This window comes from Dermacentor silvarum, chromosome 5 (assembly GCF_013339745.2).
Source record: "Dermacentor silvarum isolate Dsil-2018 chromosome 5, BIME_Dsil_1.4, whole genome shotgun sequence".
Classification (NCBI taxonomy): Eukaryota; Metazoa; Arthropoda; class Arachnida; order Ixodida; family Ixodidae; genus Dermacentor; species Dermacentor silvarum.
The window spans coordinates 15,356,151-15,381,002 of NC_051158.1; the positions used below are offsets into that span (position 1 = coordinate 15,356,151).

The 24,852-nt window shown below is 48.5% G+C and overlaps 2 protein-coding genes across 3 annotated transcripts in view; one reads left to right on the plus strand and one right to left on the minus strand.

The window, feature by feature from the left end:
* LOC125945437 (lysosomal alpha-mannosidase-like) overlaps positions 1–24,852 on the plus strand; it is a 252,278-nt gene that overhangs the window by 64,284 nt on the left and 163,142 nt on the right. The gene's annotated exons all lie outside the window — the stretch shown is intronic.
* The window catches only part of LOC125945543 (8.6 kDa transglutaminase substrate-like), a 42,365-nt gene continuing 20,513 nt past the window's right edge, over positions 3,001–24,852 (minus strand). Inside the window, exons 3-4 of one of the 2 annotated variants that reach the window (XM_049667426.1) lie at positions 5,258–5,381; positions 3,001–3,139 (exon numbers count right to left, since the gene is read on the minus strand). In XM_049667426.1, coding sequence (XP_049523383.1) covers positions 3,020–3,139; positions 5,258–5,381 — 244 coding nt within the window. In that variant the 3' untranslated portion in view covers positions 3,001–3,019. The remainder of the gene's footprint in view (positions 3,140–5,257; positions 5,382–24,852) is intronic. The other variant, XM_049667425.1, reaches the window with a different exon arrangement.

Consider the following 24,852-nt stretch of genomic DNA (forward strand, 5'->3'; position numbering starts at 1 on the left):
ACGTGCCCAATGACGGGCGCACTCGGTACACCTTTGGTCAGCCAGAACCGTGGAGCCGCCGTGACGTCGGGCAAGCGTGCTTGTCTCGCGCCCTGGACGCCCGGGCTCGAATTCCACCGAGACCGAAATGTACCATATCCTCTTTTCAATGACATTGATTCACATTGTTTACAGCAACCTCCCTGAGAAATTTGACGTCAATCCGAACATTTATGACGTGCTTTTACTCTTTGCGCCGTCGGCCATTTGTGGTACCATCGCTCGGTTGCGCCGCCGACACCGCTGCCGGATTTTCGCGTAATGGGGCATATGATGCTTGCGCATTAATAACCGCAATGGACGAGCTCCAGGGCTCGTTTCTTCTATTTCGTTTCTTTGTTTGCGTGCTTCGTTCAGTTTAACGTCGCCGATATGAATGCAGGCTCGAACAACCACGCAATTACGACAGACTTTGAACGTTGTAGCGCGTAGCATCGCGTTTATCTGTGCTCACTTTAATGTTTTATTTGTTTCTTCAGTCACCTTTTATTCAATTTACTCCCTTTCCCAGCACAGGGTAGCCAGCCAGTACACTGACTAACCTCCTTGTCTTTCTTTCCCTTTCTCTCTCTCTCTCTCAAACAACGAACAAACCAGCTTACCCATCTCGTCAGGGGTTGACCGAGAGTTGTTAATAAAATTAAAATTGTTTATGTCACACCTGGGGTAGTGTTTGGGAGATATGAGAAAACTTTATATATCAGAGAGGCCGGCCTGCAGTTCAAGGCATTTAAAGTTCTGCCCTGCTGAGAGGCAAGTGGCAGAGGGAAAGAGAGGCATGCACGGGGTGACGACGGGGAGACAAGTCGTGTCTCAGTACGTTGTCACATGTTCGTTGTTGTACTTGCTGTTGTTTAATTCAGCTGCTAGCCTGCCATCAGTATTATCGTGCTTTAATATCACGTTATAACATCACCTGTTGTATCCCAACATTCCTGTCCTCATTTTTTTTTTTGATGCCAAGACGGGCATGACATACTGAGATCCATTGATTTATGGTGTTTTACGTCCTGAAGCAACACTGGATTTACGAGAGACGACGTAGTATAAGGACTTTAGGACCGTGGTGGATTTTAGGACCTTGGCGGTTTTTTTAACGTGCACCTAGAGCCTACGAGCGTTTTTCTGATTCCATCCCTATCGAAATGCGGCCGTCGATGTCGGGAATCGAACTCGTGACCTCACGCTCAGTATCGGAATGCCATAGCCCCGGCACCATCGTGGCGTCCACGTATTGAGATAATAAGCGTGCGCTGCGAATGCTGTAAACATTCTCGAATGAATGCGAGCACCACCGGTGCTGCTTTTGAACGTACGACGAGGCACACGTATAAGTAGGGCGCAGGCCCGAGCAGTGCCGTTGGATTGCGATAACAGTGCCAAAGTTGATCGTCGCTTTCTTGTCATTTACAGGCTGCTTTACTTTCCTGGTACAAAGTTCGCCCAATAGACAGTTTATCTCTTTCTGCCCGTTCATCATAACCGGCGTGTTCTTTTGCGATCAACGTTGATGTTTCTGCATTGGGCTACGGGAGCCATATACAAGATCACTATAGGCACTGTCAGCTCAACCTGACATCCGGGGAGGTAATCTGTAAGAGTCCACCTAGTGGACATGTCCATTTCGTGTGCTGCTGAAGTGCTGACTGGCTGCGGCGCCTGGCTCCTGCTGAAGCGCACCCAAGCCCAGCCAATCACAACTTCAACAGCAGACGAATTGGACATGTCCACTAGGCGGACTACCTCCCCTGGTGGAGGTTCTGGGTGTGCAAAGGCCCCCATCTGGAAGCCATCATCCTGAATGTGTGTGATCGTGTTTTCTTTGCGTTTGGTTCAAATATGCAGGCCAACTTCTCATCTTGATCACGAAGAAACTAGCATATACGCAACCGTTTACCTGGGAGCCGTCATATCAGCCCGGAAAAATGTTTAGCAGCCACGAAGCAAAGTCATATTTTGTACAAAGTATTTATTAATATTGTTGAAGCAGTCAGTTATCTTCTTTAAAGGGACACTGAAGAGGAAGCTACCTTGAGCTTTATAAGTAAATTACACTTCTACAAATAGCAAAATAAAGCCTCTCCCGTGCGAAAACTCTTGTTAGGTCAGAAAAGACGCAATGACAATAACACTGGTGGTGACGCCGTCTTGAAGTTTCCGCACCAACTCCCCTTGAAGTCGTGTGTTTTGACGTCGTCTGTTTCGGCCTAGCAAACTTGTTAATCGGTAAATGGGGAATACATTGTATTACAGAGCAACAAAACACTGACCTTTGCAAGCTTAGAGAACTTCTCCTACGCAACAGCGGTCTAGCTATTTCGAAATTCATGACATCACTGTGACGTAGAGGTGTCGGTGTTCCGGCGTGAAATTTATAACAATAAACAAAATTTTCACCGACATAAATTTATCTTCCGGTAATCAACACATTACCTCGAAAATAGCGAACCTAAAGTTTGGAAACAATATTTTATCACTCAGAACTGCTTTGGTGTCTTTCTGAAGTGTCTCTTTAACACTAACATAGTTGGAGAGAATAGCGTCGAAGATACAACGAGAAACGTATACAACCGTTTTGGCCCTCTTAAACGCCACAGAAACGAAGTTTGCCTTTAACGAGGGAATCTGGGCCCGAATTCGTAAAAACCTCTTACGCTACAATTGTTCTTAAGAAAGAATTTCAGCCAATGCGGATGCAAGACATATTATTATCTAAGGTGACCGGCCAATGGCAAAGAGCACTAACGAAAGAAAAGCTTTGTGAATCTGGCCCCTGGAGCCGAATTAACAAAGGTTTTTGTTCATAAGAACTTTTTCAGATTGTCGGTGGCCTTCGCTAATGGCATGTTTGCTGCCTCTGTTGGGCTGTTCTTGTTCTTTTGGAGTGTAGCAGCGTAAGAACCTTTCTTGAATACGGGCCGTGATGCGCCGCAAGCGCTCCATAACCGCCTAGCAGTTGGGCTGGTCAGGCTTTCCTCGGTTAAACCTTGCAGTGTCCAGTGCCGCCGTTCTCAAAGCTTTGCTCGGCGTTGTCCAGGACGCAGCGATAGCCCTCGGCGCAGGTGTCACTGAACAAGGCGGTGCATTCTTCGCCGGGGCACTGTTGGGGGAAAAAAAAAAAGGAAAGGCGGTCGCAGCAAGTCAGGCCGGTAAGGCAGGACAATCATTGGGGCAGGAGCAGCACGCGATCAAAGGCACAGGATAAGTACGACCAATAAGAGCACTGCCTGTATCGAATATGTAGATGTGACACGGCTGTAGATTAACCCCACAATGCCTCCAATGTATAATTTTTTTATACGCTGAATTTGGTACTTGGAAATGCTATTTGCTGTACTACTGAATCGATAGCTCAAGTAACATTTCATTATATTTTCTGTGTGTGTGCGTGGGGGGGGGAGCAGGGGTGGCGGATTGTACTTTCCGTAGCCAGAAATAAAGATGAACACGCTGATTTATTCTTTATTGATGCGGAATAGTGCTCGGGTTTTGTGAGGTTGCACTCATAGGCGGCGAACGTAGAGAGGCAAAGTGAGAGAGAGAGAGAGTTGTATCGGCGTCAGCACACGCATCACACACACAGAGAAACTTAAAAAAAATAAAATGAAAAAACACGAGGAAACAGGGTGCGATGACGTTAATCGCATTTACCCAAATGTAGCACTGGCTGCACTATTGCTTGTAAGGACGCAGATTGCATACACGGTATAGATCCTTTAGCCTGAGAAAATGCAGCTGTCCTACCGGCCTTTTGCGGTCACTTTCCATGAGAGAGAGAGAGAGAGAGAGAAAAGTGAGATGAAGAAAAAGCAGGGAGAGTAACGAGAGAGGAGTTGGGTTTGCTACCCTGCACTGGTGGAAGGGCATATACAGAGAAAGAAAAGGATATCAATACGATGAAGATCAATCAGTCAATCAGCCAATCAATGAATCAAACAATAGATCCAATCAATCAGCCAATCAAAACCTTTATTTCAGTTTTTACAGAAATAACTGGGTTTGATGAGAAAACATGGGCAATGCAAGCATTGCTTTCGGTTTCGCCCCACAAGCCTGACAGCGTGATATTCTACTGCGGAGCTGTTAGAACCTCGCTATAATGATCATTCCGTCGTCCGCAGCTTCGCCGATGTGGGGGAGAGAGAGCTGAGAGAGAGTGAAAGCAGAGTACAAAATTCAGAGCCCTTGCCCTGTCGAGAAAATGGGGTAAGCGAAGCTTGCGGCGAAGCAGAGCTTGTGGCAAGACGACGCTGTCGCAGGCGTTCCGCTTCGTTTGCCCTAAACTCAGGGTCCGCGGCTCTTTGCTGACGTTTCGCCTGGGCTTCCGGAAGCCCTCACGCTAGAATCGGCACGCTAGAATTGGACGACAAGCTTTACTTACCCCCTTTTTTATCGACAGGAGAAGGGCTGGTGATTTTGTCTCGTTGGGTCCCTTGTGTGACAAGGGCAGTCGAAGGGCGCGTTACAGGTCTCCGAGACTACAGGAGTATGTGCCATTGAGCTTGGACCCTTTCTGCACTATCACCAGGATCGGCCCACTTTTCAGCGTGACACCACCACCACCACCACCGCCGCCGATACACGTGAGGCAATACAAGCTTCGCTTGAAAAAAGCAGTACTTGACCGCATGACCGCTGATCATGCCCTAATGGGCAGATATAAATCTCGGGTGTGTCTGGGTCGCTGCGGGCGTGGCCAAGTTGCACGCCACGATATGTGTAGCGTCCATGTTGTTCCGACGGTATAGCCGGTGGGTCGGTATAGATGTCAATATTTGCTCCGAAGTGTTCTAGGGCGCACTGTGTGTTGCCGGCTTTGCGGTCATCGCAGGCGTAGCTGTCTGAGCCCTTTAGTCCGGTGATGTACACGGTGACTGTCGTGCCTGCCGTTACATTTCATGAAAGAGCCAGTATTTTGGCTACTCACGACACTGTCAATTACGCGTAGCCTTTCTGCCTACTTACCTGTTGGAATGTGCGCGGAATATGTACATGTATGAAGATATATTTATATGCCAGGAATGTCTGATGTGCTTAATGTACTAAACGAAGCTAGCACTGCACCCTAATGTCCTAGTCTATGCGAACTCCTCTTAACGGTCACCCTAGTCTCGTCGAGCTGTGTTCTTACGGCTTTCTTGCCAAGGTGGCCTTTAACACTGTACTTTGTGCATGCTGTAAGTCTTGACGTATCGGTCTACATTCCTTACGTGCTTACCGTGTGACAATAGTCGCAGCAACCACAGTAGCCCTTGTAGGTTCCGCAGCGACAATCCACCTCCTCGCACGTCGACGGGTCACACGTTACGCCGGCACATTGAGGTGGCGACGTCGCAGACACGCTGCAAGAAAGAGCGTCACACGTGCGGTCGCCACGAGAGCGGTAGCGTCTAAACAGCTTTCCTGTGGAGGTGCCCCTGACAGTTCTTTCTTTGGCATGTTTCAGTCCACACTTCTCTTGCAGAATTTGCATAAATGTATTTTTATGTTACGGATGAAAAAAAACTTTAACATTGATAGCAAGATGAGAGCAAGGGCGTGAATAATTAAGGCAGAAAGTTGGGCTACTTGGTATCGAGCATAATAAGGCATGGCGACTAGCGTAAGTACGACGGCAGGCTGGGCTAAAGAAAGAACACGGGGCCTTTCTTTAGTGCCTGTCGTGTTACGCTAGTAATCATGCCTTATTAGCCTTGAATAATGCTTAATTCACGTGCTCGCCCAGCTCTTTCCTTTTTTTCGTGTATGTTTGAAAGAACGTCATATAGAGTTTGAGCACATCTTTGAATGAAAACAGAGAGAGAGAGAGAAGAACTTTATTTATTTCACTAAAACATTAAGGGGAAAATCGCTTTCATCTGTCAAAATAAAGCGGTGAAGAAGAGAAAAACTTTGCGTTTGGTCAAGTCGCGAGTAAAGCTGCAGATACTGCGAAAATATATTTTTTAATTGCTGCCTAGCCATGCTGGCTGAAATAAAATGCGTGGAATTAACTCCGCGTTGCACCGCTATGCCAGAAGAAATTTATATACATATATATTTGCTGGTGTCACGGCATCTGGGCTACCGCTCAAGGTATGTTCGATAACGAGCAATTAAGGATCTAATGTAATTAGAACTAAATGGGAAGCGGACTTCGAGGGCAGTATTCTAAGTGCATCCTACACGTCCTAAGTCGCTCCTAAAAAAGTGAACTCATTTAAATGTGAAACATGCGCCTGAGAGAAACATAGGGTCCCGCCCTTAATTTTCGGGGATATCACTGTTGCGCTCATATGCATACTACTAAATTCATTTTTTGTGCCCACAATATTTTTATTATTGTATAAATGACCGAATATTTGGTGGATGCTTGTCAAAAAATGTCCTTCTTTTTCTCCATCCTTTAATCTTCATAATATCGGCGTTTGACTCATTATAATAAATAAAATACTTGCGTTGAATCGGAATTTGCCTGTGGACGTTATACTGAGCAAACGTTCGAAACGTTCCACTAAAATTTTGCCCATTTGCCCGTTGCGGTCGCTCACTGAAGAGATATTGGAATATTGTCACGTAGTAGTGACGCTGAAGAAAACAGTCGTAAAACTGTGTACGACGAAACTGGTTGTTTATTGGGCGAACCTGTGCCCACAAAAGCAAGGTACACTCAAAGCACAACGATAGCGGCGAACACAGTCGGCGATCGTCGAAAATCTCATCAGCGGCGAATAGCGTCGGCTTTTATACCTGAGTCATCGAAGGTTCCAGATTAATCCCTGATGCCCGCGTGTCTTCCAGAAAGTTCAAGACAATTCGCGTCGGTTATACAATCAGATAACATAAGCGTCGGTGAAAACAGGCAACGGAAAGAAGCATCGATAACGTTCTAGAAACTTCCGATACAGGCGCGTCCTGCGCCGAGCGATAACGTTTAACATTTGTCAGCCAATGTTGAAAGCGGCCACCAGTGAAAGATAAACATGTGTACGTGTCAATACCCTCCCCTTAAAAAGCATCGTCCCGATGCTACAAACAAACACGAAAGCGAAAACAAAACCATGCGTAATAAACAAAATAACAAAAAAAAACAATAACAAAATAACAAAGTACCTAAGTTTGTCAGCGGGCGTAGAAAGGCTTAAGACGCACCACGTGGATGACTTCAGGTCGTGCCCGGCGCCGCTGTGATTGCGAAATGCCGTCTGGCACGACCTCATAGTCCAGTGCGCCAATACGTCGGGTGATCTTATATGGTCCGAAATAGCGACGTAACAGCTTCTCGCTAAGTCCTCGTCGGCGTATCGGAGTCCAGACCCAAACACGGTCACCGGGCTGGTACTCGACGTAGCGTCGTCGAAGGTTGTAGTGTCGGCTGTCGGTCCTCTGCTGGTTCTTGATGCGCAGTCGGGCGAGCTGTCGACCTTCTTCGGCACGCTGCAAATAAGTGGCAACGTCGAGATTTTCTTCGTCAGCGACGTCTGGTAGCATGGCGTCAAGCGTCGTTGCCGGGTTCCTTCCGTAGACCAGGTTGAACGGCGCCATGTGCGTCGTTTCTTGCACGGCCGTGTTGTATGCGAAGGTCACGTACGGAAGGATGGCATCCCACGTCTTGTGTTCGACGTCGACGTACATTGCCAGCATGTCGGCGATGGTCTTATTTAGGCGCTCGGTGAGGCCATTCGTCTGCGGGTGGTAGGCGGTGGTGCGGCGATGGCTTGTCTGGCTGTACCGCAGGATGGCTTGAGTTAGTTCTGCCGTAAAGGCCGTGCCTCTGTCGGTGATGAGGACTTCTGGGGCACCGTGACGCAGGAGGATGTTCTCAACGAAGAATCGGGCTACCTCGGCGGCACTGCCTTTGGGCAAGGCTTTTGTTTCGGCGTAGCGGGGGAGGTAGTCCGTAGCGACGACGATCCATTTATTTCCGGACGTCGACGTCGGAAAAGGCCCCAGTAAGTCCATCCCGATCTGCTGGAACGGTCGGCGAGGTGGCTCGATTGGCTGTAGAAGTCCGGCTGGCCTTGTCGGCGGTGTTTTGCGTCGCTGACAGTCTCGGCATGTCCTTACGTAATGGGCGACGTCGGCAGAGAGGCGAGGCCAGTAGTATTTTTCTTGTATCCTCGCGAGAGTGCGTGAAAAACCGAGATGTCCAGCCGTTGGGTCGTCTTTCCCTGCACGTAGCTCAGCTATGCCTCTAGCGACGCAAATTTCACGGTCGAGCAGTAAGTGATGATCGCCCTCAATGACGCCCTCCATGTCTGCAGGCACTTCGGTGCCGACGGAAATCATTACGCTGGAGCGAGGCGGAACGGTGACTTGTTCTTCAAGCACATTCAAGGCATGGTAACTTATGCTTGTATGCGGTGGTATCGCGTTGTGCGTTGAAAGCGTTATCGACTTGGACCTTAAGTCGATGACTGCACCGTGTTGATTTAGAAAGTCCATGCCTAGGATGACATCCCTGGAGCAGTGCTGCAGGATTACGAAGCTCGCCGGGTAAGTGCGGTTGTTTACCGTGACTCGTGCTGTGCAGATTCCAGTCGGCGTTATTAGGTGGCCTCCCGCTGTCCGGATATCGGGTCCTTGCCAGGCTGTTTTCACCTTCTTCAACTTGTCGGCGAACGGGCCACTGAAGACGGAATAGTCGGCTCCAGTGTCGACGAGAGCGGTGACGTTATGGCCATCGATGAGCACGTCTAGATCGGTAGACCGGCGTCTGGCGTTGCGGTTAATTCGTGGCGTCGGATCACGGCTGCGTCGGCTTGCTCTGCTGCTGCTACGTCGCGTCGGAAGGTCTTCTTTCGGCGGCGAAGTGTTGTCAAGGCTGTTGCTAGGCGGCGTGCTGATATCTCGTCGTGATGAATCGCGAATCGTCGTCGTCGGCGGCGTCGGAGGATCTTCGGCATTGCGTCGTACAGCAACCGCACCTCCATCGGTTGCTGCCTTTAGTTTCCCGGATAGGGGCTCACGGACCGGCCCCGGGCTGGGCCAGTGTATGGTCGGCGCTGCGGCGACAGGTAACGTCCTGGTGACGGCGAGCGTGAGGGTCGTCGTGGTTGCCACTGGGCTCCGGCGAGGTAGTCGGCGATGTCACGTGGCCGCTCGCCAAGCTGTGGACGCGGCGCGTTGACGGCGAACCCTCGTAGGCCCATCTCGCGGTATGGGCATCGGCGGTAGACATGACCAGCTTCCCCGCAGTGATAGCAGAGCGGGCGGTGGTCGGGGGCGCGCCAAATGTCCGTCTTTCTCGGGTAGCTGCGCTGGGTGACGGGCGGGCGTGCTGGCTGCGGCGGCGGCGGTGGGCGACGGAACTGCGGCGTTACTTGGCCCTGGTGCGAGCGTGGAGGAGGGCCTTGACGACGGGCAACGGCGGCGTAAGTCAGCGCTTCCGGCTGGGGTTGCGGCGATTGCGGCTGCACATCAGGAACTCCAAGTGAGCGCTGAACTTCTTCTTTGACGACGGCGGCGATAGATGCCACTTGAGGCTGCGACCTGGGTAAGAGCTTCTGCAGCTCCTCGCGAACGACTGCTCTGATGGTCTCGCGCAGGTCGTCGGCGCCTAGAGCTTGAGCATCGGCGTAGTTGGTCAGGGCACGGCGGTTGTATTGCCTGGCGCGCATTTCAAGCGTCTTCTCGATCGTTGTGGCCTCGGAAAGAAATTCGGCGACACTCTTTGGCGGGTTGCGCATCAATCCGGCGAATATTTGCTCTTTGACACCCCGCATCAAGAACCGAACTTTCTTTTCTTCAGACATGTCGGGGTCGGCGTGGCGGAAGAGGCGAGACATCTCCTCCGTGAAGATCGCGATGTTCTCGTTCGGCAATTGCACCCTGGTTTCTAAGAGAACCTCTGCCCTCTCCTTTCGTACGACACTCGTGAAGGTCCTCACGAAGTTTTCACGAAAAAGGTCCCACGTAACCAGGGTGGTCTCTCTGTTCTCAAACCAGGTCCGAGCAGCGTCATCCAACGAAAAATAGACATGGCGTAGCTTGTCGTCGTCGCTCCATTTGTTGAACGTCGCGATCCGCTCGTATGTCTCCAGCCAGGTTTCAGGGTCTTCAGCCGATGATCCACGGAAGGTCGGGGGCTCCCGAGGTTGTTGCAGCAGGATGGGGGACGCTGGGGCTGCCATTGGGGTCGTTGACTTGGCCTTGATCGCTGTGGTCTTCTCGGGAAGAAGTCCGTACTCCGGCAGAAGTCCTTGCTGCCTACGGCTAGCTCGCTGGTCCTTGGTGACGTTGGCGTTGTCCTCCGGTTTCGGGCTTGGATCGCGGCTTTGCGGGGGCGTTCGCTGCATGAACGCACTAGCACCTCCACCAGATGTCACGTAGTAGTGACGCTGAAGAAAACAGTCGTAAAACTGTGTACGACGAAACTGGTTGTTTATTGGGCGAACCTGTGCCCGCAAAAGCAAGGTACACTCAAAGCACAACGATAGCGGCGAACACAGTCGGCGATCGTCGAAAATCTGATCAGCGGCGAAACGCGTCGGCTTTTATACCTGAGTCATCGAAGGTTCCAGATTAATCCCTGATTCCCGCGTGTCTTCCAGAAAGTTCTAGACAATTCGCGTCGCTCATACAATCAGATTACATGGGCGTCGGTGACCACAGACGACGGATAGAAGCATCGATAACGTCCGAGAAGCTTCCAATGCAGGCGCGTCCTGCGCCGAGCGATAACGTTTAACATTTGTCAGCCAATGTTGAAAGCGGCCACCAGTGAAAGATAAACATGTGTACGTGTCACTATGGTACGATGTAAAGTAAATGCGGGCATATGCAGACTTTAGGTTCATACATTTTGTTATTTCACTAAACATTAATTCGTCTATTGAAGCAAGAGATCAAACAAATAACTGCTGTTGCCTTGAATAATTCTCAGTCACGTACCACTGTGTGTGACGTCACAGCACGGCGAACTACGCAGATGCACTTGCGTGATTGACGTCGACTCTCCGCGAGGAAAGGGAGCAGGGCGTTTGGTTTGACATTTTGGCTCCTCTCGCAGTGCGTAGCGGTCTATTACTTTGCATGCACGATCATTAGCGCGCATTGTATGCACTGCGATTGTCAGTTTAAAATGGCCACACCTGGTGAGTGGCCCTCTAAAGCTAAATCAACGCGCTTATTTATGACCCCCGGAGCGCCTGATCTCAGCGAAATGTGGAGTGTAAGCGACGCTCTGCTAAAACTGTGTAATGAATCCAATACGCATTTGCCTGCACATTGCATGGCTTACAAGTATAGACCTTGATTTCACGAGATGAATACTCCTTTCAGAAGCAAAGAAATTACATGCACGTGAAATTTCTGAGACTTTTCACATCGGGGGAAAAGAGACATGGGTTGCATCAGCGATAGGTATGTTTCAAAAAGATTCGACTTTTCTTGCTCATAGCTGCGTCGAACCAGCTAGCACGCATACGTAATCAGCGTTCGGTGTAGCGCCCGTGCTATCCTGCCTTTTTTTTTTTTCTTTTCACTTGTGGTGCTCGGGTAACATGAGGGGCGATTGTCTCACACTAGCACTGAGTGTTTGGTGGTGGGGCGCGTTCTTTTTCTGTAATTTTGCAGATGCGTGACCCGCGTCGTTGTGGACCTGACAATGTCCACGGTCGAAACCAAGATTTTCTGGCACGCCTTACAGAATAGCGCCGGTGGCGTCAAATGCATCGAGTACCAGGCCAGCCTCGCTGAAAAACATGGCTTAGTAAGTGCGCCAAGGTTCTTTGCGGGAAAAATTCCTACACATGAGCCTGATACGATTGGGCCCAGCCAGGTGGCCCTTTGACTTTGCACAAGATTTCCATTTGCAGCAGCGGAGCTGTTTATGCCGCTCGTTATTCTGTTTGTCATCCACAAAAATATGTAGGCCGATCCTGGCGGTAGTGCAGAAATGGTCCAAGCGCAATGGCACACAACCCCTGTGAACTAGCGAAGCTTAGCCTGGATAAGTCTAGCTAAGCATGGTTGGGACTACTTAAGCGTGCGACTGTTGGGATACGGTGCGTGCGACTGCCCGGCGCCGCGAAAAGTACAAGTTGCTCGCAGAGCAGAAGCCGCAACCCCTCCCTCCCACGCTGCCTTGCCGCTTTCCTCCTTTCGCGTGGGTGATTGAGTTGCCAGTTGCCCTTGCGCCCGGTCGCAAGATACGCATTTGGTGCCGCAGCTAAACGTCGCCAGCCCTCCCTCCCTCCCGTCCCCCCAGGGACTTTCGCGTGACGGAAGAAGTTGCGTTTGCTCTCCGCCGTCCGAAAGCACGCGTACCTCGCGCGCTTTCACCCGCACATACAGCATACGGCCAATGGTTTTTCTTTTTCTACATCCGGTCGCGACCATCGAAGACTGAGCCCTTCAGAGCTTCGCTTTAAGAACTCGGCGTCCACGCTAGAAGCTTGCATACACTGTGTGAAGCTCGCTCTGCTGAGTCAGGGGGTTGAGGTGCCCGTGTCTGCGTGGACAGACGTCTGTTTCCCGAATAAGAGCTATTTACTTGAGCTTCGTAGTTTTTCTGGCGCCTCAACAGATTCAGGAAATGAAGCCGCGGCGCTGCACGAAAAAGAGCTAAAACAAGATCTGGGCCACGACAGTGTGGGGATGCCTTGCGCTTGATTTTATATATATATCTCGTTAAGTAAAGAGTAACAGGAGCCGGCACAGAAGTAGTTCAAGAAATAGTATATATAACATGGCATATATATATATATATATATATATATATATATATATATATATATATATATATATATATATATATATATATATATATATATATATATATATATATATTACCCCATTGACAGCGCGGGCGGAGCGTCACTCTGACTATTGACTGAGCGCGAAAATCAATAGCCGGAAAATGACATCACTATAAAATTCCGGTACTAATCCCATTTCTTGTGTTAAGAATTCAATGTGACGAGTAGAAGAATGAGAACTCGGCTCATAGCCTCACTGGCATGTCTGCACATCCATATTTTCAGTGACGCTTCCTACGAACATCGCACAGAACTTTTGACGCCGCAAATATGAACTCTTCCTGACATTGGTATAGCGAATTCTATGCAAAGCTCTATTATTACGCCATCTTGTAGACTTGATGACATCGGTGCGTCTCGGAGTACACCCTCCCTTTATATAAGTGCTGTTGCTTGAGCGTCATGTCGAAGCTAACCCAGAGGGAAAATATTGTAGGGTCTGTTGTGTGTAACAGTGACCCTTTTATACGAGCGCCACTGTCTTTGCGGTGTAGTTATTCGTCGTGCTAGACCCGAACACGCTTTAAGCCTTTTTCGTTTCTCGCGGACGTTGCTGGAGATCTGGTTGCGGTGCCCCGAAACCGCGAGTACAACTTTCTCGAAGGTCCTTTGCGTTTCTTTCATACGGCTCTACCTTTTGTCAGAATGTTGGAGTGGGTCTTTGTCCGGGTTAAGTCCGGCGGTGACTGTGCAGCAGCGCAAGTGCTTTCACTGTACATCTGCTTTCACCCTCGTTTCCTAACCAATATCCTCGCAGGCACTTCCGAGTGATTGTGTTCAGTGGGCTCTTTCGGTTTCCGGCATGAGCTCCCTCTGCGCCTTGTACCTCGCGAACGTCTACTTCGACGCAGAAGTCGCCCGGACACTGGCCAAATACATGGAGGAGACTACCACGCTGGTCACTCTGTCGTTTCAATCCGTGGCGGTAACTGTTTCTCTGTCTTTCTAAACTATGTGATCCAATATTTTACCTATCATCTACTCATTCCACGGTTTTCGGGACCCATATAGACGTTTAATAACAAAGTGCTTTTCTCTGTCCTCCTTTCCCTGTCTGTGTCAAAAAAAAAACGGCATGCTGTGCCGACAGGCAAGCCTACCAGTGCATTCTAATACCAACTCAGGCTATACTTATAAGCGCTGAGACACATTGACTGTAAAGGACCACGTACACATTGAAGTACAGAAGTGCTTCTAAGAACTCTCATTTAGAAAAGCAGGCATATCTAAAGCCAAGCATACAAATTTCAGGCTTTCCGGTACACTTCCAGTTACTTTCGATACATTGAAATAGCAACGTTAGTGACAAACCTTCCGATCTGGCCTCTGCATCACGGTTACATATTACCGCTCCTTGAAAAGCGTTACTGCGCCGGCACTGTTCATGATCGGCAGATTGAAGACTCGTCACGCATTGCTCACATTTTATCATGCAATTATTCAATCTTCCATTCGGCACTCACATGTTTTACGTTACTTCAGGAAAACTAAGATGAAGTGTACATTTCTTGTAGTAATACTTATTACCTAAAGTGTGGTTTTACAAGTGCAATTCGTTGTATTCGCATAAATTTTAGACCGTCTTCGAAAACCACGACGTCATTTTTTCACGCATGTCTTTGTTCAGAGGCTTTGAAGAAAGCGATGAATCTCAACGCATTGATTTTTAACAAGCGTTTTCAGGACGCATGATCCACTGCCTTTGCTAATATTCTCAGTAGTATGGCTTCAATAACCACAATATTGCGTGGGAAATGCAATGTGCCGCTTAGTGCAGCAAGTGTAATTGTCAAATTTTGTCAAATAACTTGGCTGCACCAACCGCAGGTGTAGGAGTGTTAGACTGCTGCGAGTAGATGTAGCATAAGGCAATCAGTGTTATGTAATTCTAGAACACCTTACGTGTACACTGCCCCTGGCAGCGATATAACAATGTACCTTGAGATAGCACGTCAATAGCACTGACACAAGTGTTCAAAACGTGCCATGCACATATGACACTCATCTAATTTGACGTTGGCTACAAGTGTCACTACCGTGTTTTTGTGAAAGGAGTTCGACGATAGAACGCCTGGATGCTTGTCCTCGGCTTCCACGTACCGACATGCACGGGGTTCACTTTTATTGTTCCTGTAAATTAGTCACGTCGTAAATACTTTTTCAAGTATCTAGAAGAATGCCTTCACATTTTTATGGGCATACAGTATTTATCCTCTTAATATTTTTAGAGAATGCATGCTTGAAGTCAACTTTCTAAACTTGGCAGGACTTGCTGAACAATGGAAAATTTTAGGTTTCCTTTTTCTGCATTACACATTTAGTGTTTGCGAAGGGGGCAGGAAATGTGACGAAATTGATTTTCAGTAGACACGACTGTCACATGAAGGGGATATGGCACGAATACTTCCAAAACGTGGTCTTGCTCTGAAAGGCATGACGCCACTCTGTGGCGTATTGTTTGTGTGTGTGCAGTCGCAGACTGATGACGATGCCGGGACCTTTCTGGAATCCTTGGCTCTGAACAAGACGCTCAGAACATTCTACATGCCACCCGACTTTGTGAAGGCTCGAGACGGCGAATCCGTCGCGAAATTCCTCCGCAACCACCCTGCCATCGACAAAATTGTGGTAAGGCATGTCCATGCGTTTAAATTTGTTTCAGCTCAGTCGAACAACTACACTTGCCAATTTTGACAACTCGGAGCACGACTTTCGCGACATCTCGCTTTCCGGTCTTGTATTTCACGACTCCTATTGCAAACGCCCGCAGGCACCATTTTTGACGTCATGGTAACCGGACTCCTATTGTGAATTTACCAAACCATGTAAATAGACTGAAATGAGATGCGAAACACTCTAAATGTCACTGCTTAATGTCGCAACAGATGGGCAGTTAAGTACTCTTGTTTCTCGAAGCAATACATCGCTTTCCGAAAACCAGCTTTTACAAAGCAGCACTCCCTGTCAACGTATGACAACCTAACCGCACTGGACTTTTCAGCCAATTCTAACTGGGTAACGGCGCCTGCTTCCTTCCGAGTCTTCTCATTGGATCAATCGGCTGTGTCACGTGCTCACTTCATGGTAACATTGCTTTTCTTGCATATTAAAACCGAGGTTTTTCTTGCGAACCACTGCGCGATGGCACGTATCGTAGAATGTATCGCCGAGTAATCTTTCGCTGCTCGACCCACACGTACTCATAGCACAAAAACCATAGCACAAAAACGATTCACGTCGCGATGCATTATGCATGATGAGCGGATATCTGTCACGTGATGTTGCACTTTGCCCCTTGCCTCACTACTAACGTGCTGATCTCCACGCATCACTAGTGTCCCTACCTGTTCCGACTACATCCGCTGTATTGTGGAGTTTACAGAATAGAATGTTGGGCTTTTTGATGCATACCTTAAGGCGATGTATGGCGCAATGTTAAAACCAACAGGAGAAATAAGAGGAGGCGGGAAGAGCGCCACATTTTGACGGCATTTCTGCACAATGGCTGTGTGCATGTATGTTATGTGCATGCACATTTGTGGCTTCCTGGAACAAAATGTGTTGAGTTTGGCGATCTTTCTGCCTCCTGCTATTTCCTCTGTTGGATTTACCCTAGCGCCATGCATCCGTTTTCAGTAACGCGTACATTTTCCACACCGTTTCCTTCTTGCGGATGCCCTGGTGCCTGCAGCGGCCCGGGCGTTTGCCGCCATGTAGCGTTTTAGCTGGTGATAAACGCTATGTGGTCATGCAAAAACGCCTGTGTGCTTGCTTTGTATTGCACGTTAAAGAACCCCAGGTGGTCAATTATTCCGGAGCCCTCCACTACGGCAAGCCTCATAATCAGAACTGGTTTTGGCACGTAAAACCCCCGCTATGTGGTCCCAGGCATACGTTCCTACATAAATGTTTATAGGGAACACTGATGGATAATTTCTTGCATATGAAAGGAAAGCTATGGGGCAGATATTTTGCTCACGTAGTCGTACGAAACATTGTCTGGATAATTGTGTCACCGATTTTTCCAGCCTTGCGTATCTGTTACTTTAGTGAAGGCAGAAATGACTCACTTGGGGTAAATTTATGCAATTAATCAATATTTATACACGTCGAATATGTATTGAATTCGGAATTGCGAGTAATGCAGCGCGTGTCGGAGCGCTGGAGCGACCGTATGACATCCACGTGGGTTAGGAGTAGGACGCGCAACAGACAACGTCGTCGGTCGAGCCGTGCGCGGCATAAGTTGAAGGTTCGCTCACTGCTTTGTGCATGCCGACGTTGCTGATTTACCGATGCGTTCTCCTGGTTTCCGCGTGGCCGCTGCAAACACTCGCATTATTTACATAGATGGTTTTTGACAGCGAAGCTGTATATATGACGTAGAATGCCAACCATTTCTTCGTCCCTGCAACGAAAAAAATCAACCAATTATTGTGGAGGCGCGCGCCACGCGTGCCGCTGGTTTTCCTGCAGCAGCACCACCAGATGGTGCTTGCCTCCACGCATCCGCAGAATTTGTGAAAAGGCGTAATGGTTCCATACACACATTTGGAAATGCGGTTGTTTGCTTGAAGTGACGGGTGCAATGAGGACGCGATGGCCACCAAAGGTCAGTGGGAAGCGTCGCTTTGGGCTCTCACGGGAACACTACAAACGAAGCTCTGCAGGGCGATATGGGCAGGAGAAATTTTGAAGTGAGGAAAGCTCAAATTAAAATTAATTTTGAAGAACGACTGAGGAACATGAAACATGAAAGTGAGAACATTCACTCAGTGGAGAAAAAAAAAAACTAGGAAGCTTACTAGCAAATACGTGACCGATATAGTGACATGGCAACAAACACAGAGATGCTCAGTCAATCTGATGGATGGCGGCAATGGAAAAGAAACCTGCTTTGAGTGACTACCTAGGAGGTAAAAGCGAGGTCAGAAAGCAAACAATTTACGACAACTCAAAGGAAAGCTCTTTACTTTTCTAAGCGAGATCAGGGTGCCTTAGAACGCGTACTTATAAAGCGAGGTACAACAAGGAAGAAGACGCATGTGGATGCGGCGCTAAAGCTGCGGAAACCAAGGAACATGTTTTATTAGAATGGGAAGATATCTACACAGCGATCGGTTTAGGCTACTCTGGCCTCCTTGAAGCCCTTGGGTTCAGCGATAGAAGAGGAAGGTAAACATGTCTGCTATAGAAGAGGCGATTGGAAGTTTCATTGCAGAAAAGTAGGGAGATCACAACAACGGAGTCGTACAAAAAATGTCAGTTTCGCCCTAAGGGCGAAGCAATGAATGCGATAGCAACACAGCAATGTCATACGAAGTAAGGTGAGCGGCTTTGGTAGCAATATGAATTGTAGTAAACATGAGCTGATTAAGTAAGCAGGTGTGCGGCGGCGTAAGTAGACCGACATGAAGAGAGACTCGATCACGAGAAGGCGTGTGTGAAACGGTGGTGCTGATGAGAAGCGCTTCCCGTGGGCAGCGCGTGCGAAGGGACACACCTGTAGCGCTGCACTGCCGATCTGGGCAACATTGTATGTGTAGCGTGAGTTGGAAAATGTGGCCCGACTATTACTAACTGAACAAGCGTGGTGTGAGCGCGCACAAACATGAATAGATCACACTGAATGACTGCAGACAACGACTGTCAAAACGCTGGCAGCAAGCGCATACGCAGCAGCGGGCGAGGTACGTGCGGTCTATCGCATCAACGGAAACTGAGCAGCGAATGCACAGCGCATACAAAGGTCAGGGCAGTGTGGAGATAGACGGTGCGGGCGAGCGCCGAGCGCGGTTGTTGGCAGAGTAGAAGTGCGCCCCCCCCCGCTCCCTCCGGCTCTGGCTTCCCGCTTCCTTGCTTGCCCGTGGGAGATTGAGTGCGTTCGCTCTCCGTGATACCGCGCGTCCCCGCACGCTTCCGCTCGGGCATACGGCGCGCGGCGAAGATATTTTATCTATACGGAACCTCACCGCGACGGCGATGGCGACGCCGACGGCAGAAATCCGATTGAAGTGTCCATATAATTGCTATCGCAATAAAACAAAGTTCCCAATAAAGGTTAATCAAGTTTGATGCTAGGGATTCTTTTGATTTAACATAGGTCGGACATCGGGCAAAAAAATGTTGCAGTGGCTTAGCTCGGCTATGCCAGGATATACGTAGCGTTAGCAAAGGTTCAGCTGATTATTCTTAGCTTATTCTTAAGATAAGATAATTCTTATGAGTCAAGCTTTTCCGTTCTTCTGCGCTGTTGAGCAGCATTTGCGCTCTCCTTTTCCATGGCTATACCACACTGGCACACGCCAGTCAGAAGCGCAGCGGCTCCAGCGCAGTGTCAGACGGCGACTGCACAGCGAGCGCGCGCCGGCGCCAGTGCGTCTACCACGGCTACGACGTCACTCCTCTGAATGCGCAGACCGGTGGCGGGGTGCGCGAGAGGTGCCGGCTCCGGTGGCTCCGGGGCGCAAGCCGTATGACATCACTGATCCTTGCGCATGCGCAGCACGGCTCTGATGTGCCGCGCGAAACAGGCTTGGCTAGGCCAGTGTAGCTAACGCTGGTGGCACAACCCACCACCCCGTTTCAAAGGGGGCGGTCATAGCATCCATCCATTAGCGGCAGCACTGACCATACGAGGAAAAAAACAGAAAGCTCGCCTTCACGCACAGCGTTTGTCGCAAGCGTTTCCCGGTAAAGATTGCGGTTGCATAAGCTGCAGTTGCCGGAAAGCGGCAACTGTGTGGCCGGTCTATAGATAGCGCCGCGCGTCGCGACGCTGCCAGGTTGTGCGGTGATTTCGGCGAGTTCTGTGGTGCCTTCAACCTCTCAGTCAGTAGTTGCACCCGGCTCCTTTGGACAGCCACGAAAGCCGAGGCATTCATCCACGTAGGGATACCCAAGTGCCCTTGATTTATTGCTAGGTTGGCGAGTGCTCACCTTTTTTGTCAAGCAGCAACGTTTTGTGCCGACTCTTGGTTCTTTGTCGCTGTCGCACTGACTGTTCCGCCCAGTGGCGTGACGGCGGTCAACCAACTTAGCCTCTCCCACTCTCGCCGGAACTACCAATGGAGTTAATTGGGCGCAATGTAGCCACCGAAGCTTCCGTTGACATTTACAGATCAACTTAAAAACTCTGCCTCAAACTTGAGCCAGGCTTCTAAGTTGGCTCAAGTTTGATGGTTTCTTTTTTTCCCCAAGTGACAAGAACTTCTAAACTTCCAGCGCGGAGCCCGCCATCGATATGTTAGTGTTAACACATCTTTGGTATATAGTTTATAAAAGTAATTTACTCTTTTTATTCTCTTAAAAACCGTGATTCCTTGCTAAATTTCAACCCCGTCTAAAGAACCTTCTGAGCACGCACAGGTTCCGAATATCTTTTTATCCTCGCTATTCGTTGAAGCGGGAGCCTTCCAAGCGTGGTAAGCTTTACAGAAAGCACTGTCATTCACATGACAGCGCCATGATGAATTTCTGGAAAAGCTCGAAATAAATGCTGTAAGGTGACTTACCAACTATGTCGTTCCCCTGCTAACGCCGCACGCCTGGAAGCGAAGTAATCTACCTCTTATCAAGAAATGCTACTCGAACCTCTATCTTCTTGCTTCTCCAAACGCTGGTCTTCCTTGAGATTTTTCGCGGCCATTGCCGTTCGGCTTCCACGCACGTTGGAATTTTAGTAGCTGCAGCGCACACACGCGGCATCACTTGTATTATGTGTGTGTAGCTTTGATATCTGAAGCTGCGTCAGTCACCGTAACTCTGAGTTGGATATTACAGAAAATTGAACTGCTTCCTTCAGATACGATTCTGCAACGAGACGTGATTTTTTTCTTGCTTTAAGCTACCTTCACTTCGAATATTCCGGTAGAAATTTATTTTCTGAATCACTCATGTTTTTGCAGTGTTGCCGTTCTTGCGCTAATGTTCGAGCTTATGGCTCCCGAACATCCGCCTGTCAGAAAACTGTCGTGCACGGCAGCCAGTTATGGCTGCTCCCAACTTGAGGCCCTGAACTATCATTCTCTCGGCAGGCGTACGGATCACAGACCACTTCCCCGTCCGGCCTGCTGAAAGGGGCAGTACAGAGCACAAGCCTGAAGAGTCTGCATCTCAAAAACGTGCGCCGTCAGCCCCGAGGATATCCAGGAGATGGCCTTTGCCCTGACTCGACGCCCGCCGTCTCCAGTCACTGATGAGGCCGCGACGTCGACGCCGACCACCGCCTGGAGAAACTGTCATTCACCGGCTGCGACGCCAGCAACCCTCTTTTGAGCACCGCGTACGCCTCCCTCATCGGAGGCAAGCATTCCACCTAACTGAGCGCGTGGCAGAAAAAAAGCGCCTAGTAAGACCCAAAGTAAAACTAGAAAAGGGAGATCTGCGGGGCTAAATTTTCAAGCGAATAGATTTAGTTCGCTTTTTCGCCAGTTTTGTGGTGATTGGTTTGTTGTGATTGGTTTTGTGGTCTGCAGTCAGACTTTCACCACCGTCACAAAAGCGCGCGTGTGCTCTCCCATCCTGACTATTCCGGCCGTTCAACTCTAGTTTACAACATACCAATAGATAACTATGTTACTTTGCTACCACAGGAGCTTAAGCGATGGAAATGCGGATTGCCACTTCGTCGCCGATGACGTCACCTACAATCGTAGGTGCCTCTGTCAAGTGGACTATGTCAATGGTAATATCTCATCTTTACACCGGCGTAGAAACGTTATCACTCGAGGCTGATTGAGGCTGTTCGTGAAGCTGATCGAGGCTGATCGTGAAGGTGTTGCAACGTCGTACAAAAGTATGACGGTGGTTGTTTGTGGGTAGGTTAAGCCCCAGAGGGTCCAACGGTTTAAGTGTCGGGCCTCAAGTTAAGCTGAAGGGCAAGATCAACCCCACCACCGGTCATTCATTTCGCTGCATTGGAGGCCCCACACGAGACGAAACAGTGAGCTGCCTACTTACCACAATATGCCTCGATCAAAGAGAGAGAGAAAGCAATGAGAGAAAAGGCAGCGAAGGCAAGCAGACGAGCGTCCGGTTTGCTGCCTTACACTGGGGAGGAAAAGTGAAAGGGGTAGTATAAAGAATCGAGGAAGAGAGCATTGAGTGCACGTTGGAGGAGGCACACGATCACTATAAATATAGTTACGGGGTGTGTAGAAGGCTTTTATTGCAGGCAGCCGTAGGGCAAGTGGGTGCCGGTACTGCATGACGTCCTTCTCTTCCTTGCTGCTCTCCTAATGGTTGTTGCTGCTGATGCTGCCGCTCCACTACCTTTGACGCAATGTAACAATATATATACGAGGTCGCTGCCGCATAGAGCACCTATAATCAGTATGGCAACATGGCCAGTATGACGATGTTTTAGCTCCAGCAATCGCTTCTCCTAGTTTGCAATGCACAAAAGCATGGCCTTGGAGATTGGCTTCCGGTATACCGAGGAGAAACCCATTGGTAGGGTTGCAATTTCGACCACCCATTGGTTGTGATGATATCGTACCGTTTCGACGCCCTGGCACAGGTGTCCTCCTCAGTCTTACGCTGACCAGTTGCAATCTGCGAGAGACGTTCGCGGCGGCTGCGGCTGTGAAACTGCGCACTGACACCCGCCTACGCAAGCTCGATATCCAGCACAACGAAATCAGCGTCGGCGGATGCCGTACCCTGGTCCGAGTCTTGGAGGTAAGCCTCCGTTCCGGATTAAACCGAGACACGGATTATCTACTCGCGGCATAGTTTGAAATATTTTTCACTACAATGGAATCTCGAGGTATAGTCGTTAGCTCCGACCGAAAGTAGTAAATGTTTCCTAAACGAGTAGAAGGGCGAGGAAAGATACCGGTATTCGAGGCAATGTTTAACACTGGACGTATACAGGATGTTTCAACGAACACTTTCAAAAAATTTTAAGCGATAGCGCAATTCTAGTTCATGAGCTCGTCTACTCGAAGAGGCAGACATTACTTGCGAAAAATGAAATGCATATTCACTAAAAAAATCCACTATTTCACTTTTAACTAATTAACTTATGGCCCACATTGCAATTACAAATTGTAGCCGTGGTGTTCGTTAGGAGGGTCCATTTGAGATGAATTCACAGGATGACACAGTATCGATATGCTAATTACCGAACTTGCGGATAGATGCATTGGCGTTCCAGTTAACAAACCTCGTTTTATGTATTGAAGCACAAAAGTAACTGGAACGCCCGTCCATTGCTCTGCAAGTTCGCGAATTAATATCACGAAACTGGTGTGATCCTGAGAACTAGTTACAATAGGATCCGCCTTGCGAATTCCACGGCTAGAATTTGTAAATTGTTGTATGGCTATAGGTAATTAGTTAAAATTTTATTTGTGATTTTTGTTAATTTTCAACTTTTCGCGCAAATATATCCGCCTCTTCGAGTAGACAAGCTCATGAACCTAAATTGGGCTATCTACCACAGCCAATCTTTAAAATGTTTGAAATTGTTTACTGAAACACCCTGTGTAATCCAATTTCGGACACTGCTTGGTTCAATTCGGGATTCGCGAGTTCTTTTGATAGCCCTAACAGGCTTCTCTCACTTCCATAATTGCTGTCGAACGTGATCTCCATGTGGAGAATACACTTGTGCTAATACCTTCAGAAGCTCATGGCATTATATTTTATTGCCCATTTAACGTGTTGAGGTTGATGGTTCCTCATTTACATTTATACCCGGCGACAAGTTTCAGTGGCACTTGCGCCAGAAATTACGCTAATAAATCATTTTGTTCTATGGCAGCACAGCCAATGCTTCGTGGGCAGAGCTTCCTTGGTAGTGTTACAAGGCCAAGTAGTCCCAGTGTTTTCGAGGAAGTTTCAATTGGGTTTTCCCGGCGCATTCAACACATTAGCATTTTTGGGTGTGTTTATGTGAGCGTGCTTAGTGCATCACTGCTGTCGTTGAAATTGTGCTAAGGATCATCGAACATTTTTGTGGTGTTATCAAAAGCAAACACAGTGATATAATGTAAAAATGCAGCTGAAGAAACAAATAGCTGGAACTATTAGTGGAGCTCCTCTTGTTCACCCATACTACGTTTCCACTGATCATACGCTTAGCCTTGCGCTATTCAACTACACGTACAAACGTTCCTTGATATCTATAGTAACCAATACACCAATTTTAGATGCGTAAGTACTTATCGAAGCAAGCATTGTTATTTTTTGAAAAACCCGGACTGCGCAGTAACTTCGCAATTAGCAGCCCACGCAAAGGAAACAAGATTATGTCAGTAATTCCACGGTATACAAGGTCTGTTTTGGTTGTCGCCTTTCGTCTATGGGCGGCAGCTTCCCTGAAACGTATCATCGCACAGTTGGATAGCCTCTTGACCGTACGTATAGTTAGAACTTACCACAACGCAGGAACACGAGCGTGTCAATGCTACCATTCCCGCGCGGCCGCGAAAAGATATCGGCGCTTCTGGGGCTACAAGCAAAACTTGGTGAACGTGACTGCATCCCCTGACTGTCGTCGCAAAGCGCCAGGAGCACACGCGCTCTACAGCTTTGGCCATGGCAGCATGACCTTGTCGCCGGGTAAAGTGTTGTGCAAATTGTCCACTGTATATTTCTTATTCCCTTTTTCAAACCTTCTTTCCAGTGTCACAGCTTTTTCAAGTGCGTAGTTTCAAAACCTCGTACGAAGCTTTTGTCTCTATTGTTGCGCACATGCTATTTTATTGCCACATTTCGTTCTTATACATTGAGCACCTTCAATGTGTGCTTTTGTTTTCTTCAAGAGAATGCATAAACAAGGCATCTTGCCCTTTTGACTGTCCTATAGTTAACAGTACTTGTCCACACTAAATTTTATTAGGACAAGGTTTCCTGCAAATACATAATTAGAATATTAAACCAAGAACTCTATAATAAACCTTTCTTCCGTGGTAAAATGGGGTAACAATTGTGAAATTCAATATCGGTGAACTGGCGGGGCCGTAAGCAGTTTTGGATATTCCTTGTTGCGAACAGCCAGGCTGCTCGGTATAACGCATTATACCTACAAGCACAGAAGATATGTGAGAGTGAATTGGCGATATAA